The sequence below is a fragment of the Symphalangus syndactylus genome, chromosome 11 (assembly GCF_028878055.3).
Source record: "Symphalangus syndactylus isolate Jambi chromosome 11, NHGRI_mSymSyn1-v2.1_pri, whole genome shotgun sequence".
In the NCBI taxonomy this organism is placed as follows: Eukaryota; Metazoa; Chordata; class Mammalia; order Primates; family Hylobatidae; genus Symphalangus; species Symphalangus syndactylus.
The window spans coordinates 46,417,115-46,436,781 of NC_072433.2; the positions used below are offsets into that span (position 1 = coordinate 46,417,115).

The 19,667-nt window shown below is 42.2% G+C and overlaps 1 protein-coding gene and 1 long non-coding RNA gene across 8 annotated transcripts in view; one reads left to right on the forward strand and one right to left on the reverse strand.

Moving 5' to 3' along the window:
- Positions 1–11,617, reverse strand: part of NETO2 (neuropilin and tolloid like 2) — a 67,492-nt gene extending 55,875 nt beyond the window's left edge. For 3 of the 5 annotated variants that reach the window (XM_055297940.2, XM_063611903.1, XM_055297939.2), the window contains exon 1: positions 11,082–11,253. In XM_055297940.2, coding sequence (XP_055153915.1) covers positions 11,082–11,115 — 34 coding nt within the window. In that variant the 5' untranslated portion in view covers positions 11,116–11,253. Of the gene's footprint in view, positions 1–11,081 lie in introns of all 5 variants that reach the window. The other 2 variants (XM_055297937.2, XM_055297938.2) reach the window with 2 other exon arrangements.
- A 44-nt stretch (positions 11,618–11,661) lies between these two features.
- Positions 11,662–19,667, forward strand: part of LOC134731718 (uncharacterized) — an 82,099-nt gene continuing 74,093 nt past the window's right edge. For all 3 annotated transcript variants that reach the window (XR_010114219.1, XR_010114217.1, XR_010114218.1), the window contains exon 1: positions 11,662–12,077. This is a non-coding gene — a long non-coding RNA (uncharacterized lncRNA). The remainder of the gene's footprint in view (positions 12,078–19,667) is intronic.

Below are 19,667 nucleotides of genomic sequence, written 5' to 3' on the forward strand. Positions count from 1 at the left end.
CATGTTGAACATTTCTGAGACCCAATCAACAACATATTGAATTGTTTTGTGTATGTGGTTTGAAGATTTAAAGAAACATTTTTACGGATGGTGCACTCTCCCTTTCAATGGAAACCACACTGCCAGCCTGTCCTGAACTACTGTGTGAACTGGAGTTATTCATTCAGTGAATAGGCACTTACAGAGTATCCACTGAAGAGCGGGCACCAAGGATGCACAGGTGTGGAGAGAGAAATCGAGCAAAATGGTTAAGAGTGTGGACTTAAGGAGTTTCATGAATCTAGGCTACGGTTCAAGTTTTGCCTTCTACCAGCTGTGAGGCCTTTTCAGCTCAGTTTACTTATTTGTAAAATGGAGATGACGTATAAATAGGTCAACCTCATTGGTGGCTGTGAAGATTAAATGAGATAATGTGTATAGTACTTTTATGTGCCAGGCATTCTAATAAATAAATGATGGATATTAGGACAAACCAGCAACCACAAGGAATCAATGTATTGTTGAATCTACAATACAAGGTGAAACGGAGTTTAACAGGAGATATGCACAAGGCATAATGGAAGCAAAAGGTCCATTCTGCTGGGGGTTAAGGGAAATAGAATGAGGAAAACTCCCAAAAAGAAGGCATAGTGTGGTTGGACCTTATAATCCTTGAGCCTAGGAAAAGGAGAAACAAACAGCTTAAATAAGAACATGGAGGGCAGGGCGCTGGTGGCTCATGCCTGCAAATCCCAACACCTTGGGAGGCTGAGGCGAGAGGATTGCTTGAGCCCAGGAGTTCCAGAGGCCCTGTCTCTACGAAAAAAAAAAAAAAAATTAGCCAGGCATGGTGGCATGTGCCTATAGTCCCAGCCACTTGGGAGGCTGAGGCAGGAGGATCACTAGTGCCCAGGAGTTAAGAGGCTGCAGTGAGCCATGATCGTGCCACTGCACTACCGCCTGGGGGAAAGAGACCATGCCTCAATCAGATAACATAACATAACATAACATAACATAACATAACATAACATAACATAACATAACATAACATAACAGTAAAAACATGGAGGCATGAGCTCTAACCTACAGCAGGTTTTAGGGAACTGAGTAATACAGCGTGGTTGGCAAGTGGAAGGCTACAGCGGTATAGTAGGTTACAGAAAAGTCGGGTGAGATCCGATCGTAAGAAGTTTTGAATGGCATGCTAAAAAGTATGGAATTCTAACTATAATGAGAAGCCCTTGTAGGTTTTTAAACAAGTGTATGGTATTATCACTTCTGTGTTTTAGACCAATAATCCTAATGGTTGTGTGGAGTCTATACTTTTAATGAGAAGAGAGAAGATCATTAGGAAGGAAAGGTGATCATGTTTGCATTACCATCTTTGAAGCAGAGTAGTGGCAGTGGAAAGGGAAAGGAGGTGAAACTAATGACATGGTTCAGGTGTAGAGTCAAGTGCAACTTACAGGATGTGAGGGGTGAGGGAGGTGGAGGCACTAGAGTCTGCTAGTGCAAGTGGTTGGTAGACAGTTACCACTGTTCACTCAATAGCATGTACTGGGTGTCTACTACCAAAGTCACCAACGTAGAAATGGTTAAGAGGTAGCTCTTGTTATTCAGGTCGTATCTTAAAATCTAATTCTTTGACGTCTTCATCCTTGGTTTCTTGCATCCTTGCTGACCTCTGTGTCTCCTCTGTCTTTTCTCAATAATGTTAATTTCCCTCTTCCCTTTCTTTGGTTGATGGTAGTGTTGAAGATCTCACATTAGGCTGAGATCTTTAACGCTTCACATCTTTACACTGGATCTGATTACAAGAATGGAGTTTTGAAACATTTTTTTAAAATAGAAGATTTATGATCAAAAAGAAAAGTCAGGTAATAGTAGGTATTTGAAAATTCAGCAAATAACCCAACCATTTGTATCAATTTATCTCATTAGAAGACACTATCTCCCCAGGCATATCATTCAGATCATATGCCACTGGGTCAATACTTCGTGCTCAGTATACCGTTCCTCCTTAATCACAGGTGTAACTATTTACCAGTTTGACATTTATAAATCCATCTATAAGCAAATAACCACACAAAGCCAGCAGACAGGGCATGTAAGAGGCCAACAAACTGAAGGCAAGACAGCAACGGCAACTATGGCAAAGGGATGAACTGTGCCAGCACAATTATAGTATACAATGACCAATAAAAATGTGCCTGTATAAAGTAACTGCTTTATGAAATTTGCACAGAATACACAACTAAGGTAGAACAATCATACTGAAAATAAAGTTGCAAGGACAAATAGCCTATTATATTCTTTTCAACTTTATTTAGAGGGCTGCACAGTTTTCTTTTTTTCTCAAGTAATTACTAGCTATTCACAACTCAATCGACCAAATGAGCTATGCCACTAAATATAAAAACGACGTATAAAGAATAAGGCAAATCTGCACAGCAATTAGGGATAGAAAGATTTACTGATACAGTTTTTGGTAATACAGTTGTGACTATTAATCCATTCTAAATTCTGTATCATTATAAACACAGTTTCCTGAGTTGTATAACAAGGTCTTTGTACACTGCTTGAGTTATAATCAGGCTGAGATATTAAAACAAATTCCATTAATGCTAAACCCTGCAATTATTTAGCACATGAAGCAGTTCTGTGGTTCTTTGTTCTGTCTTTATTCCCAATCTAGGTGCCACTGTTCCCTCTTACCAAAAGGATCAATAATATCTCAAATACAGGAATACCTCACACTTTGAATTCAATGATAATGTATATAGGAAGGCACTAATTCTGTAAGGCAGAAATCTACACAAAAATAATTCTAAACTCTTTAACCACGCAATTTGATTGTACAGAGAACTGCTTGTGATTTGATGCTTGAGAAAGGTAGTGCCCACCATTTATGACGTTACTCCTGGTTCTAGAGTTGAATTTAGTCTTATAATAACCTGTGTACAGATCTGACCTAAAATGAAGTCACTTAGATGATAAAAGATAGGTGCTATTCAGGCTGTTAAACAATCCTCAAAGCCACTCCCTTTATTCCTCCTCTTTTTACCCTGAATCACTGTCATTTTAGCTCTAAGCAGACAATCCTGTTCTTAGGCCTTCCAGTTTTAAGGCCTACTTTCCACTGTAAAAAAAAAAAAAAAAAAAAAAGTCAAATTTATTCTTTTCACTATTACTTAATAGTGGCAATTCTAGTGAATGCAATAAATACTGGAAAGAAGACAAAATTATTATTTATAGATTTCAATGTTATTGAAAACCTAAAAACCTCAAGAGAATTATTTGAAAAATTATTACACCTATTAAGGGACTAAAGTAAAACTAAAATAAATAATAAATATACTGAATAAAACAGAGCAGTAACATGTTTCTGGGTAGTAAAATAATGCTGCAAAGATAATGAGTCTTTCCAATAGGCCATACATTTAATATTTTAATCAAACTCTTAGTGGGTCCTGTTTTTGGACTTAACAAAATGTTTCTGATGCTCATCTTGAAGACTTTGTTATATTGGCCAAAGAAAATTTAGAAGTCACATAAAATAAATAAAAATAATATATATTTATTGTAAAGCTACAGTAATTAAAAAATGTAGCAATGACATAGGAAGAAACAGATGATCTGTTAAATACATGCAGCAACCCATTGTCTAACAGGTAGTGAGTCACTTCCTGGTGGCAATGAACCAAACAGACAAGGTCCTTATTCTCCAGCACCTTAGAGATACGAAAATGGAAAAAAATTAAAAGCTCAGAAATAGATATATATATCCAAGAATTAATTTTTATTTATTTATTGATTGAGACAGAGTCTCACTCTGTCATCTAGGCTGGAGTGCAGTGGCGTGATTTTGGCTCACTTAACCTCTGCCTCCGGGTTCAAGCAATTCTTGTGCCTTAGCTTCCTCAGTAGCTGGGACTACAGGCATGCGCCACCACGGCCAGCTCATTTTTTCTATTTTAGTAGAGACAGAGTTTCACTGTGTTGGCCAGGCTGGTCTCAAACTCCTGGCCTCAAGTGATCTGCCCGCCTCAGCCTCCCAAAGTGCTGAGATTACAGGCATGAGTCACCACACCCAGCCCCAAGAATTTATTATGATATACATGGTATTTGAAATCCTTGATGAAAAGATGGATTTAATAAATGGTTCTGGGATAACATATTAATTCTTTGAAATAAAAATAGATCTCGCCTTCAAGCTAAAAACAAAAAATAAATACTAGATTGGGAAAAAAAGGTGAATTATGTATATATTTTGGGGTGAAGAGCACCTTCATTTACTAACGACAGACACATAAATAAAAACTAATAATAAATGGGGGAAAAAAGATCAGACCATCATAAAAATGTGCCAAAACCCAAAAAATTCAGCCTTACAAACATACAAACATACATACATGTATACAGGTACAGATTCTAGTGTTGGTCAGGCTATAGGAAACTGACATACTCACATAATGCCATTGGATTGTAAACTGGCACAACTTTTTGGAGGTTAATCTGGTAGTATATATTAAGGCTCAAAAATATGCAAATCCCAGCAGCATTTCTACTTCCAGGTGTGGGAACTGAATCACTGTGACCGTGGTCCTCAAACTTTAATGTGCATCGTAATCACCTTGGGTTTATTAACTCACAGATGGGAGTACTTTCAGAGACTCTGATCCAGTGGGTCTGAGGCAGGGCTTGAGAATCTGCCTTTTAACAAATTTTCTAGTGATGCAGAAGCTGCTGGAGTCGTGAGAACCACCGTAACAGGAGCGTGGCAGATTACTGAAAGCAACAGTCAGAGGTGGCCTTTTCCCTCCTTTGGTGGTGGCAGGAGACATGTTTGGACCAATATGGATTGGGCAGGGCAGGGGTGGGCAAAAAGCAGTTGAGTCGATTTTGGAAACATTGAACTTGAGGTGAATGTTCTACTATCTATTCTTATAAGGGGTCCAACAAATACTTCTTGTTTCTGAACATCTGCACTTGCCAGGGACCTTGGACCTCTTTGCTTCCATGAAAGTACATTTTCTAAAACCTGCTTTCTCCAGGAACTCTTTCCAGATTAATTTCACTTGACAGCATTCAGACTTTTCACTTCTGATCATTCAACAGCTCTCCATCTGTTTTTTAATTTTTTTGTTCGTATACTGATTTTGTACACTTCTATGATAGCATTAGGTTTGGCATGAGTAACAGAAATACCCAAACTAACAGTTTAAAACAAGATAGAAATACATTGCTCTGTCATGGGAACAAGCTGGACATAGGGAGTCAAGCGTCAGAGTGAAGGCTCTATCAATACCAGGACCTGGGTTCCTTCTGTCTCATTACCCAGCTGTGAGAGGCTCATTTCCAAGGTCACCCTATGGTCCAGTATGAGGATGGAGTGCCAGCTATTCTATCTTCATTATAGCTCCCATGTCTGCATTCTAGTTATCAAGAATGACGACCTGATAAAGGGCATTCTCCCTCTCTTTAAAAACACTTGCCCAGGGCCAGGCGCGGTGACTCACGCTTGTAACCCAGCACTTTGCGAGGCTGAGGCGGGAGGAGGATCATGAGGTCAGGAGTTCAAGACCAGCCTGACCAATATGGTGAAACCCCGTCTCTACTAAAAATACAAAAATTAGCCGGGAATGGTGGCACGCACCTCTAGTCCCAGCTACTTGGGAGGCTGAGGCAGGAGAATCACTTGAACCTGGGAGGCAGAGGTTGCCGTGCACCAAGATCATGCCACTGTACTCCAGCCTGGGTGACAGAGCAAGACTCCATCTCAAACAAAACAAAACAAAACAAAACAAAAACACTTGCCCATAATCTACAATGATTTCAAAATAAAAGTTTAAACAACAAAAACAACAATTCCCCTAAGTTGCACACATCATTTTCTACTTATATCTAACTGGCTAGACTTAGTCACATGGTCACCTAAACCAACAGGAAACTGGGAAATACAGTCTTCATTTTGGGGAACTGTGCACTCAGTTAAATTCAGAGAATTACTGACAAATAGTTAAACAGACATTTCTAGACAACTGTAAGTTTCTGCCACAGTCCCTATAGTGTATTATGTACACAGCAGCCAGTGATCTTTTCAAAATACAAATCAGATCACATCACAGCCTTGCTTAAAATCCTCCAGTAGAGTCCCATTATAGTTAGAACAAATCTGTGCCCCTTACTCTGACTTCGGAGGTCCTATGTGACCTGGAGCCCCTTCTTCTGACTCCGGAGGTCCTATGTGACCTGGAGCCTGCATGTCTCTCTGGCCTTCCGAGCGCTCTCTACCAGAACACAGGCCTTCTTCCCATCACTTAAAGCACATCAAGCTAATTCTTGCCTCAGGGACCAGCTGTGCCTTCGGCCTAGCATCTCTTTGACTGATTCCTTCCTGTTGTTCAGGTCTTGTGAGGCTTTCCCAATTTCTAAATAAGCACTACATTTTCTCCTTCATTTTGCTTTATTTCATTATTATATCACCTGGTATTTTGAGGCTTGTTGGTTGTCTGTCTCTTCTTACTAGAAAGAAGGGCTTTGTCTGTCTGATTCACTGATGCATCTCCATGGCCTAAAAGACTGGCCTCAACAGTACTCAAAACAGACACAATGAACACATGGGGGTGACTGAGCGTGACTCCAGTGCATCTTCTTTGTAACCGCAAACACATAGCACAGTAACTGACAGGCACACATCTTGGATGAACAAACAGTAGCCACCCATGTGACCTCGCTTTTTTAAATGTGAGCACAAATCAGGGGATGGGAAAAGAACTGAGATTCCCCCCACCCTCCTGAGATACCCTGCCACCACTGTTATTTTCCTCAAGCTGGCTTAATTTGTTAGTAATTAAATGTGTCTCTTTCTACGTCTTCCTGTGTTAAGCAACTCAGTGGTAAACATAAAGCTTTTAAAATCCAACACAAGATGCTAGAACCACCTACCTGGTCTCTCTGCTCATTACCATTTCCTATAATGACAGCAGAACAGAGTTCAATTAGAGTCCACATACTATTTGACATGGCAGTCACTTGTTTTTGATAAACTATGTTCCAAAGAACAAAAAAAGTACCCAAATTTAATCAAACTCAATCATACTTTACTAGCTAAGAACAAAGATGGATGGTGAACTTTGAGATCACTCCAGCCTACATATGCTAATGACATGCCAATCACTTTAGTAAGAAAGAGAAACTCTATAGCAGAAGTGCTTTCTCTTTCCTGCAGAATGTGACAAACTCCTCCTTAGTCGAGCTGATCTGAGATGGCGCTTTTGTAAACTCTATTTTAATTACACATCAGTCCTCCTGACCGCACAGTGACTACCATCACCTTCTAACATGATCAGGTCATATCTGAAAGACTACTTGGTATCTTCTAGTGCTGTAATTTCCAGTGTTACTCCAGGCATATTTAAACCAACATGTCTTAATGTCATTTTGATTAGAATGGATTGAACTTTCAGATTAGTATACCCTGTAATTTTGGAAGCAATATAACAAACCCATTGAAGTGTTAGTTCTTGGAGCCACTCTGGTGTTTGAGGTGACTGAGAGGGCAAGACCTCCCACCAATCACAGCAACTCTGTTCAATGTTGTCCGTTTTTTTTTCCAAGCGCTTCCTCACAAAAGTTCCTTTGAAGTTTGGAAACCACTGGATTAGACCACCTCTTAAGATGCTCCTTTCCAACTCAAAGACCATAATAATTTCAATCTCCAGTGCCTCAGGGAGACGTATTTCTAAGTATAAATAATTATTCTACAGGAGTGTAAGTTGAAAAATGATAGGAGATTGTGCTGGATGGGTGGTACCCCAAGAGAAGGAGGTAGTCTATTGTTTTAAAATTTCAGATATGAACTTTATTTCTAGTCTATCATTTTTCTATCCTTTCTAAAAAGGACTGAAAATAGCTTCGATTTCAACTTGTTTTGTCATGCAGGGTCTTTCCTAAATAGTGATTTTAATTTCAAAATGAAAGATAAACCAGATTGCCGTTGAGGATTTACTACAACAAAACCATTATTTAATAAGACTTTTCAACTGACAATGTTAAAATAGTTTTTCCCAAACCCTGGAAGGAAAAGCCAAAAAGTTGATTTTTAACAAGGCTTTAGTATTAAAGGACAAGTTTTTCAGTACCACACTTATTTCTGTATAAGTAGTTTATGTTCCTGGGTGAAATATAAGAATGAAAAACGAGTTAATACGTCTCAGACAAGATTTTTAAATACAGTGCCAAGGAATATTTTTGCTGTTACATTACAAATTTAACCAGTTTCTACAGCTTGGAATATTGCTGAGTTGAATAGATTCTCCTGAAGCAAGTGTGCAGAATAAGAACAAAAAATGGATTTATAATCCTCATGTAATATTTTCATGGGACTATAATGCTTAGCTAACCTTGACAGAAGATTAACTCAAATTCTGTGAGGCCTAGAGTGATCACAAACCGTTACAAGTGAATTTTTTAGTTTCAACAACATAGGAAAGGTTTAAAAGCCTAGTAAGGTTATTCTTTTGTCTTAATGGCTGAAAGTAAAACAAGAATAATCAGTGGCATCTTAAAGAACTAAAATTACTTTCTACTTAAAATCTCACACACTCATTATGGCTGATTTATTTTAGTAGAAACTGACCATAATATTTCAAACAAGGCTTCCGTGGGTAATGTCCACAATTATGTAAATGTTCAATAGCTGCTTCAGATAAGAACCTCTTTGATGTTGAAGCAATTCACTTTATAGGATAAAAGGAAAACTTCTTCATGCCTTGGGGCACACAATGAGTAGTTAGTAATGGGAAAGGCCAGTATCTTTTTAAAAGGCAACTTTTTAAAATTAAAATATTGATTTTTAAATAAATTATACATGCGTTTGGTAAAAAAAAAACAACAACAAAAAAAAAAACAAAATCAAGTGATACAAATGGGTGTGCAGTGAAACCAGTCTTCCCTTCATTCTTGTCTTTCAATCCCCTAGATTTCCGTATTAGAATCAACTACTTCCCTTCATTCTTGTCTTTCAATCCCCTAGATTTCCGTATTAGAATCAACTACTGTTAACAATTTCTTGAATCTTTCCAGACCAGTTCTTGGCATTTACAAGTTAATACCACAGAAGACTTTAAAAATAACTTGCTTTCTCTCTAGGAAGCCGCCACCAACAGCAGCAACAACAACAATAATTCAGCTTGAGCTTTAAAAATACTCCAGCATGTAAAAATAGTGTAGGCTGACTAACACTGAAAAAAGAAACGCCAGGCACTATATTGTTTTCACCGTAGCTCTGCCATCACCAGAATCCTTTCCTGAAAGGTCCAACACTCAACGCTTCACCACGATGGCCAGAGAGGGCAGTGTGCACCCACGGGAAAGGCGAAGGCAGAAACGCTGCAAATCCCTTCACCATTGGAGGAGGCTCTACCAGCCCCTACCCTATCCAGCTCGATTTTATCAAGTTCTGCAGGTAAAGCGGTGTGACAGATCTACGCGATTTCATCCGGGAGCTGCTCTCGGAATGCACGGTCAGTAGCATGCTGACTACCTTACCGTAGTGAGGGCGCAATCAGACAACGGCAGAAAATTCAGACAGGCACCACGATCAGAAATCCTAGTGTGCAAACGGTTTATCACGAAAGAGTAAAACAAAACATTCCTTTCCCAGGAATGACTGTAAAAATTAGGAGTTAGAGATATGAAAACCACAGGATGAATTTCAGAGTTGTTTTCAATTGTAATAAAGGACTCACTACGGATTTATGGTTTGTGAAATATCCATCAGCTAGAAAGTCCTAGGTTACCTTAGTACAAGCTGTAGATACATTTACAGTGGGGTAGTTAAACGTTTCGAATTACTGAAATCTCAATTACGAATTTAGGAATATGTGGAGAGTAGAAAATGTGTCCAATTAAAATCAAAAGCAAAATTCCACTGAACTTTCTAATAAAACAAATTTGAAAAAAGTGTTGTTAGGGAGCAAGGAAAAACGTCACTCTACAAATATTAAGATACAGTGCTGAGTTATACATGACACCGTTAATAATGCCTCAGCTGTACCCTCAATATTTTTTTAAAAAGAACATGTTACGACATTACAAACTTGTCAGCTTTCAATTTAAATCAGCAGGGGGGAAAAGGGAAGTCCTTTACTGAGTGGTGGTGCTGTTTTCCCTCTGGAAATTGAAAAGACGACTTATTCAGTCCGAGTTTCAGGAGCAACTTTGTATCCCAATCCTAATTATCTATGTATATAAATTTTCATCTAAATTACCACCTCCTGGGAAATGCAAAGCGGGTGGAGTGTGTTTTAGAGTTCTGGGCTCTTGGCAAGCCAACTGTTTTAATTCCCGGTACAACAAATTAGTAAGAACCGAACACCAGCGGCGGGGAATTCTGAGACCTCCAGGAGAGCGCGAGAAGCGCGGTTCCGCGGAGCGCCGCGTCCCGGGAAGCGCCCGAGCTCAGCCCGAGCAGCAGCGCTCCCGGGGGGCCGGGCCGAGCCGGGTCCGCGGCGCCCGCGCGCCGCCCCCGGAGCCCGCAGTGGTGCCGCAGCCTCCGCGGCCGCAGCAGGTGGGACCCGGGCGGCCCGGCAGGCCCCCTTCCCCGCCGCGAGGTGCAGGCGCCGCGGGGCTATTCGAAAACCGCTGCACGACGTCACGGCCGCGGCTTTTATTGTTCTCGTGGAATTACTTTTTGCCATCACATCTGCAGAAAGAGCAGCCTTCGCTCCACGACAGGAATCTCACAACTTTGCAAAGGGATGCGCGGAATTCTACGGAAGCGGCGCGAGGGCGCAGCTCAGAGGGCCCCGCTGGGCCCAGGGACCTCCTGGTCGCCTTCCCAACCCGATCCCCCTTCCCACATGCGCCCTGCGAACGTCGGCCGGACTCGCAGGGGTCGGAGGCGGCGCGCCCGGAGAGCCGGTGGAACCGGGCAGGGCGCGCGCCATGCGGTCCGCTCCGAGTAGCCGCGAGCCCCGCCAGACAAAGAGGCGCGTAAGGTACTGGGCGCTGGTAAGGAACGCAGAGGCGCGGGCAGGGCGGCGCGCCAGCCTCGGCCCGCAGGGGGCGCCGTCCGCGGCCCCAGCGCCGGTCCTTACCTTTGAGGACTGAGCAGAGCCGCTCCAGGGCCATGTTCCCGAGCTGCCCGGAGCTTCGCGAGGAGCTGAGGTAGCGGCGGCGGCGGCGCGGCGCTCACGGCCCAGCGCGGCGGCGGCAGCCCCGCTCCGTCCCCATCGCCGGCCAGCAGCTGCCTCCCCGCGGGGCAGAGCTCAGGTCCTGCGGCCCGCCATGCCCGAGACCCCCAGTGGGCTCCCGCGCGGCCCGAGCACCCGGACGGGCGCCGCCTCCTGCTCCGCGGCGCCCTGTCCCATCGACCACCCGAGAGCCGAGGAGTGCGGGCGCGCGGCGCGGGACTAGCAGGCAGCTCCGCCCGCGGCCCCGGCGCGGGATCCACTGAAGTGGCGGGCGCGGTGCGCCCAGGCTCATTTAAGCAGGGAGCGCGAGCGCCGCGTGCCGGCTGCGCCGCCTGTGCGCATGTGCCTGCCCCGCCCAGCGCCTCGCGCGCCCGCCGCGGCCTCGCACCGTGGGACGGCGTCTCTCCCTGCCGGCTGCCGTTAGGGCTGGGGGCCGGCTCGGCGCGGGGGCCGTGAGGGCGCCTCTCGCCGTGGCTGCGCGGCGGCCTCGTCTGAGAGGCCGGCGCCGGGGCAGTGACCTGCCCGTGCCCCGCCGCCGCGCAGGGCGCCCAGGGCAGCTGGCCGAGCCCTCGAGGCCTCCCGCCTGACGGAGGCGCCCGGGAAGCGCCGCCCACCTCGGCCCCGCACCCTCGCCGGCCTGCCTGGTCTCCGGCAGCCCTAGCAGACAGAGAGGGGCGCCGGTCCCTGTTCCCCCAGACCTCCATTCAAGGTCAAAACTTTGCCCAGCTCAGCCTTGCTCGACCCCGGGCAGGGAAGCGCGGACATCGGCAGAGGGAGCCCGAGGCTCTCCGTGCCCTTCGCGCCGGTGAGTTCCCGACCCGCGGCGCTGCCGGCGTTTCTCTAGCGCCCGCCAGGTTGACGGGCACTTTAGTACCAACTCCTCAGACTCCCCGTCATGAAGTAGGTTTTAGGGGATTGGAAAGTCGAGGCGAGAGGGGTGAAGCCCTTCGTCCAGAGCCACATAGCGAATGAGCGGCAGGGCTGTGCACCTCCCCCGGGGCTGCCCTCCTAGCAGCTAACCACCACGCTGGGCAGCTTCGCCAGCTGATGGGAGTCTCCAGGTCTGCCAACAACTGCGTGGCTGTTGGTGGTATTCATGGTCCTGCTTTATTTTCTCCATAGCGGTTATCACACTGATAGGACCTTCCTCATTTATTTGTTCATCCTTTATATCTCCCTCACCCCCACACCATTAAAATATCAGCTGCTTGCAGGCAGGGAGACTGCAATTCATTTTTTTCACTCCACCCATACGTATTGGATGTTAATTATGTGCAGAAGACAATGATTGGTGCTGGAGATACAACCGTGATCAAGGCCTTACCATAATGTTTATGCCTGTCTCTGCGTGTAGTAGGAACTCTATAAATGTTTGTCTAACCAATTGTAGCTAAAGACAATGTCAAGCAACTGAAAAATTTTTCAGGTGTTAAGCTCTTCTTTGTATTCCTTCAAGAAAGGCACAAAAGCATAAATAATTCACGAGATTTACAAAGGAAAAACATATTTAACACCAATTAATATCGAGGTGTTTCACCCTTTGCCATGTGCTATGAATGGGGGCATAAAAGATGGGTAAGTTTGGGTTCCTAAAGGTAACCACGTACTACAGTTAAGATCGCACACAAGAACCAGTTAGGAAATAAAACATTTAAGAACTTTTTCCCACGGATATAAAAAGGTGGCTCTCGCGTGTAATCCCAGCACTTTGGGAGGCTGAGGCAGGCGGGTCACCTGAGGTCAGGGGTGTGAGACCAGCCTGGCCGACATGGTGAAACCCCATCTCTACTAAAAATACAAAAATTAGCTGGGCGTGGTGGCATGCGCCTGTAGTCCCAGCTACTAGGGAGGCTGAGGCAGGAGAATCGCTTGAACTGCACTCCAGCCTGGGCAACAGCAAGACTCCGTCTCAAATAATAATAATAATAATAATAACAACAATAATGTAGCATATTAGTAGAATAGGACAGTAAGGAGACGACAATATTAAGTATAAGTTACAGACAACAGTGAACCAAAATTTGAGAGGAAGGGGCTCTCAAATAAGAGGCTGTCAAATTAAGAACATTGTAGGTTCTTAATGCGAAGTTATTGACTGAAGGAAAAATCTGTGTGTGATGTCATCAGAGAAGGCTTCCTGAAGGAGGTGACACACAAACCATGGAAATGCTTGGGGTGGCGAGAGGAGAGGAGGCAGAAGAAGAGCTCAGCAGGCAGGGAGCAGGATGAGCCTGGAACGTGGGGCAAGTGTTGTGTTTGGTATTAAGGAAGAGGTTGGACATGGTGGGCTTTGATTATGGAGGTAGGTGCTCAAATGCTAGTTAGGTAAATGATTACTTTTAATAGTGCAATAATGGAGTCCTGGGAAGATTCATCTGGCAGTTGAGGTTGTAATAAAAGGGGAGAGATTAGAGCAACCACAAGAATTCCAAAAGTAGGTCTGTAATACTTCTACGTTTAGGAGCTCTTACTTGTATTATTTTGATTAAACCTAAAAAGTCTTTTTTCCTCTAGAATGTTGGCTTGGGAGTAGTTTCCAATTGGGAATGTTCATTTTGTGGCTCCCTTTTAAGACACCTATCTTTTAGATGTGCTGGTGGAATCGTCTGCAGTTGATTTTTCGAGGAATGTAGGAAAGCACAGATCGTAGCTGAGACTACTGTGTGGCCATATGTTAGCCAAATCAAAAGGGAAGCATTTTCGTATCTCTCACTTGGGCATTCCGTATTTGAATTATTATTTTCATGGAAGATCACCCAGTAGCACCCAGTCTGTTCCCAGATTACCTGGCAGTTTCCAGGTGACTGAGGACTCGGCTTTCATTGCATCCTGCCAGTCTCCCAGGCATCCATTCAGGCTCTCCAACTCCTCACAATCATTCCTATAGTTTGAATTGGGTTTTCTTTGACCAAGTCCCATGTAGTACTTGAATGGTATTGCGTGGCATTTACTTGTTACTAGAATGAACCTTGTTTTTTTTTTTTTGAGACGGAGTCTCACTCTGTCACCCAGGCTAGAGTGCAATGGCTCAATCTTTGCTCACTGCAACCTCTGCCTTCTGAGTTCAAGCGATTCTCCTGCCTCAGCCTCCCGAGTAGCTGGGATTACAGGCGCCTGCCACTATGCCCAGCTAATTTTTTTTTTTTTTTGTATTTTTAGTAGAAATGGGGTTTCACCATGTTGGTCAGGCTGGTCTCGAACTCCCGACCTCAGGTAATCTGCCCGCCTCGGCCTCCCAAAGTACTGGGATTACAGGTGTGAGCCACCATGCCCGGCTGAATGAACCATTTTTTAAAAGGAAGCATTTTATTGTCAATGTTTATACACTTAACAGATTTTTGTTGTGTCTCTGTTTTGCTATTGTTTGGGAGTGTTAACATTTTATTACATGACAGCCGAGGAAAGCAGGTTGTTGCGTTTGGAGATTGTTACTGTCTGTGTCCCCTCCTAGTTCATATGTTGAAGCCCTAACCTACAGTATGGCTGTATTTGAAGAGGAGGGCCTTGAGGGAAGTAATTAAGGTTAAATGAGGCCGTATGGGTGGGTCCCTGATCTGAAAGAAATAGTGTCCTGATGGGAAGAGTTTATCAGAGAGCCTGCTGTCTCTTCATGCACAGGCACCAGGAAAGGCCATGTGAGGACACAGCAAGAAGGCAGTCATCTGCAAGCCAGGAAGAGCATCCTCATCAGAAACTGAATTGGCTCCTGCCTTGGTCTGGGACTTTAGCCTCCAGAACTATGAGGAAGTATGTCTGTTGTTTCAGCTACCCAGTCTATGGTATTTTGTTCTGGCAGGCTGAACCAGATAATAATACAGAGATTATAACTAAGGAAGGTAGAGGAATTTAAAAAGAACCAAACTTTTATGTGCAGAAACTCTATTTGTAGTAAAATATAATATGGATCTTTACGGGGTGCAAATATGGCTACAGCAATGGTGACATTTAGTGAAAAACAATCAGGTGGGTTCTCAGTATATGAAGATTTCAGTGTTTGTTACACAACTGTAGGTTTTTTTTTAGGGAAGGAAAAGAGGAAAATTGTAATTTTTAAAAAGTGCATTCTGTTAGTCTGCTCAGGCTGCCATGGCAGAATTACAGTGTAGCTGTAGACTGGGTGGCTTATAGTGTAGAAATGTATTTTCTCACAGTTCTGGAGGCTGGTTTCTGCTGAGGCCTCTCTCCTGGCTTGTGGACTGTCATCTTCTCACTGTGTCTTCAGCGGCCTTTTACTCTTTCTGTGTGCCCCCGTGGTCTCTTCCTCTTCTAATAAGGACACTAGTCCTATTGGATTAGGGTCCAACCCTTCTGACCTCATTTAAACTTAACTATTTCCTGAAAGGCCCTGTCTCCAAAAAGTTATAAAGAGGGATAGGGCTTCGACATGTGAATTTGTGGGAAACACAATTCAGCCCATAAAATGCATGAGCCACAATCATTCTTGTGTTATTGATATTGAAGAAGGGCTGTCAGGGAGTCAGAGTTCTTTCAGTAACACTGTCCCCTAAACTTCTAAATTTCTGGTTAGCATAATTTTAAACAAAGAATGCTTTTAAGAAATATTGCTTCCTATTAATATAAAATATTTCATCTTTACCAGGAAAATTTCAAATTGTCAAGAAAATTTCTGGTCATTAGCTACTTTCCTTTGATTGTGGAAAACTAAGAAATGCCCTAATTTTAGTCATGTGCTGCATAATGACCTTTTGGTGGATGATGGACCACATACGCAACTGTGGTCCCATAAGATTATAATACCATATTTTTACTGTGCCTTTTCTATGTTTAGATATCATTAGATATACAAATACTTACCATTGTGTTGTAATTGCCTACACTATTCAGTACAGTCACTTGCTGTACAGGTTTGTAGCATAGGAATAATACGCTAAACTGTAGAGCCTAGGTGTGTAATAAGCTATACCATCTAGGTTTGTGTAAGGACACTCTATGAAGTTTGCACAATGACGCATTTCTTAGAATGTATGTCTGTCATTAAGTGACATACGACTGTATATTTCTTGGAATAAAGTTACTAACATATATAGTATCTTTTTTTTTCTTTAAAACCAAAATCCCATGTTGAAAAGAGATGTGTTTGCTTAAACCTGTTTACTTTCTAACCTGGTGTTCTTTCATTAAAATCAACAACCCCCCTCCAAAAAAAACCCTATTTACTAAAAGCTGAAACAAATGCTAGTTTATTGGTGCAGTATGAAACCATAAGTGTAAATTCTTGATACAGTTATTTGGTAATGTTTGTTAAATAATAAAAATTTCTTATAAATTCAACTTAAGGGCTTAATGGACCGTGAATATCTGTGCTGGCTTATTTCTTATGCTATTTAAAACAAACATGACTGGAACGCATCTATTCAACTATATGTCAGTGTTATTTAATTCTTATATTTGTGAGAAAGGTATATCTAAATTACTGTATTATTAAATCTCAAACTATTTTGTGCTATAAAATATGTAATGTAAGACTTGTAATGAAACTTCTGTTTCTAGATATATGATCTACAAAGGGATCTTTGGGAAAGTTTTATAAGATTTTTTTTTAATTGTGAAATATCCATATTTAGAAAAGCACCTTAAACAAATATGTATGTACAGTTTAATAAAGTGAAGGGCCATGAAAATACTACCCAAATCAAGAAATGAAACATCACTTACATACTAAAGTCCTCCATATGCCTTTGCCTGGTCATAATCTTCTCCCAATTCCCTAGAGTTTATCACTATTCAGACTTTTGTTATTTCCTACCTTTTCTTTGTAGTTTTTTAAATAAATACATCCTTAAACAATATAGTTTAATTTTACTTGTTTTTGAACTTTGTATGTATGAGTGGATCATGATGTGTGTATGCTTTTGTGTTTTGCTTTTTGGCTTAACTTTGTGAGATTAATCCATGTGGTGTGTGCAAGTGTAGTTCATGAAATGTCGTGGCTGTATAGTATTTCATTGTATAAAAATCCATGTAGATGGATATTTAGGCAGTTTCTAGATTTTGGCCATTATGAACATAGTTGCTATGAATATTTGTATACCCATAGCCTGGTGCATATGTGTGAGAATTTCTTTAGAAGTGATATGTAGATTTAGAGTACGCATATCTTCTACTCTAAATAAAACCAACCATTGCTTTTACTTTTATTTTTTTAAACTTTGTCCCACTAAGAGTGTATCAGACTTTTGTTGCACCACATCCATACCAACATTTGGTTATTGTCAGTAGTTAATACTTTCTGTCAATCATTTTGCTCAATTTTTTATTGAGCTGTCTTTTTCTTTCTAAATAATTTTGTAGGATTTCTAGATTTTGAATACAGTCATTTTTATTTGTTGAAAATATCTTCTTTCATTTGGTGACTTATCTCTTCACACTTTCAAACTTCTTATAGTTCTTGTGGACAGAGTTACTAATTTTAATATACTTCAATATATCAGAAATTTCCTTTATAGTTTTTTTTAATGACTTGAATAGGAAACCCACCCTCACTCTAGTATCATGAAGTTATTAAATTAAGTACTAGAAGCTTATAAATTTGCATTCACATTTCACCTTCAATCCACCTGGAATTGATTTTTCTGTGTGATGGGAGTGCAGTTATCTTTTAGTTAATGAATTGTCTCAGCTTATTGTTAAAAGGCCGTTCATATTCCTCTGCTCTGTGGTGTTACCTCCTTCCTGAATCAAACTTCCATGTATATGAGTCTTTCTCTGCACTCTCTGATATGTTCCATTGGTCTGTCTCTTCACCAATACCACACTCTGTTAATCACCCTTTTTTTTTTTTTTGAGACAGAGTTTCGCTCTTCTTGTCCAGGCTGGAGTGCAATGGCATGATTTGGCTCACTGCAACCTCTGCCTCTTGGGTTCAAGCAATTCTCCTGTCTCAAGCCTCCCGAGTAGCTGGGATTACAGGCTTGCGCCATGACGCCCGGCTAATTTTTGTATTGTTAGTGGAGACAGGGTTTCACCATGTTGGCCAGGCTGGTCTCGAACTCAGATGATCCACCCGCCTCGGCCTCCCAAAGTGCTGGGATCACAGGCGTGAGCCACCATGCCTGGCCTAATCACCCTAACTTGATTATTTTGTTACTTGGTATAGCAGGTCCTTATTCTTTTTCAAGATTGTCTTGGCTGTTCTTCGTCTTTTATATTTCCGTGTACATTTTAGAAACCTCTTAGCAAGCTCAGCAACACAACACCCCATTGGGATGAGTGGAGTTGGGAGGGCTTTGACATCTTTACAGTTTTGAGTCTTCCTGTCCATTAACATGGTACAGATGTGCATTTATTGAAAATTTCCTTAGTGTTTCTCAGAAAAGTTTTATAATTTACCAGACAGAGATGTATGCTGCATCTTGTGTTATATTGATTCCTAGGTACTTGACTTTTTTGATGCTGTTATAAGTGTTACCTGTTTTTAAATCTCATTTTCTAACTGTTCATGCTGGCGTATAAAAATGCAATTGATTTTAGAAAGTGCCAAACTGTTCTCTAGAGTGGCTTTCCTATTTTGCATCCCCACCAGCAATATATGAAAATTCTAGTTTTTCCTCATCCACATTAGCACTTTGAATTGTCAGTATTCTTTGTTTTATCCATGAAAGCATTCTTTATTCATGATAGATGTGTAGTGGTATCTCTTCATAGTTTTAGTATTCATTTCCCTAATGGCTTATCCGGTTGAACGTCTTTTCATATGCTTGTTTGCTACCCATATATCCTCTTTAGTGAAGTATCCTCAAATTATTGCCCACTCAAATTTTTATTTTTACTGGTGAAAAATGTCTATTTAGAATTAGCCAGCTGGACTCAGTTTAGATGATTCCAATTTTGTTGGCCACATCCAAAGCATCATAAGCAGGAGCCAGTCAAACACATGCCTTCTCTCCATTGGGCCTGATTGATCAGGCCACATCAGTGTTGCAGAGCTTCTCCACATCCTGTTTGCTCTGGTGCTTGTTGGCTTTGCCATCCACAGTGACCTCAAGTGTGTTGTTATCTTGTCTTCTTCATGGCACACTCAATGGTCAGGGGGAATCAGGCAGAGTGGTCAAGCTTGTTTTTCCTGGGGGCACTCTTCTGAGGATATCTGGGTTGTCTCTAGAGCTGTAGTGTTTTGGGGTGCTGGAAGGTGCGTGAAGTGCAGATACTCCTTTTTGTGTGTGGCTGTGGATGCTTTCCAGCACTGCCTTCTTGGCCTTCAAAGTTTCAGCTTTGGGAGAGGCAGGAGCTTCCTTAGGTGTCATCTTGTCTGAGTTTTTGTATTGAGTTTTGAGAGTTCTTCATAGATTCAGGATACAAGTCTGTCGTTGGATATGTGATTTGAAAATATTTTCTTGGCCAGGCATGGTGGCTTATGCCTATAATCCCAGCACTTTGGGAGGCTGAAAGCGGGTGGATCACTTGAGGTCAGCAGTTGGAGACCAACCTGACCAACCTGGTGAAACCCCATCTCTACTAAAAACACAAAAA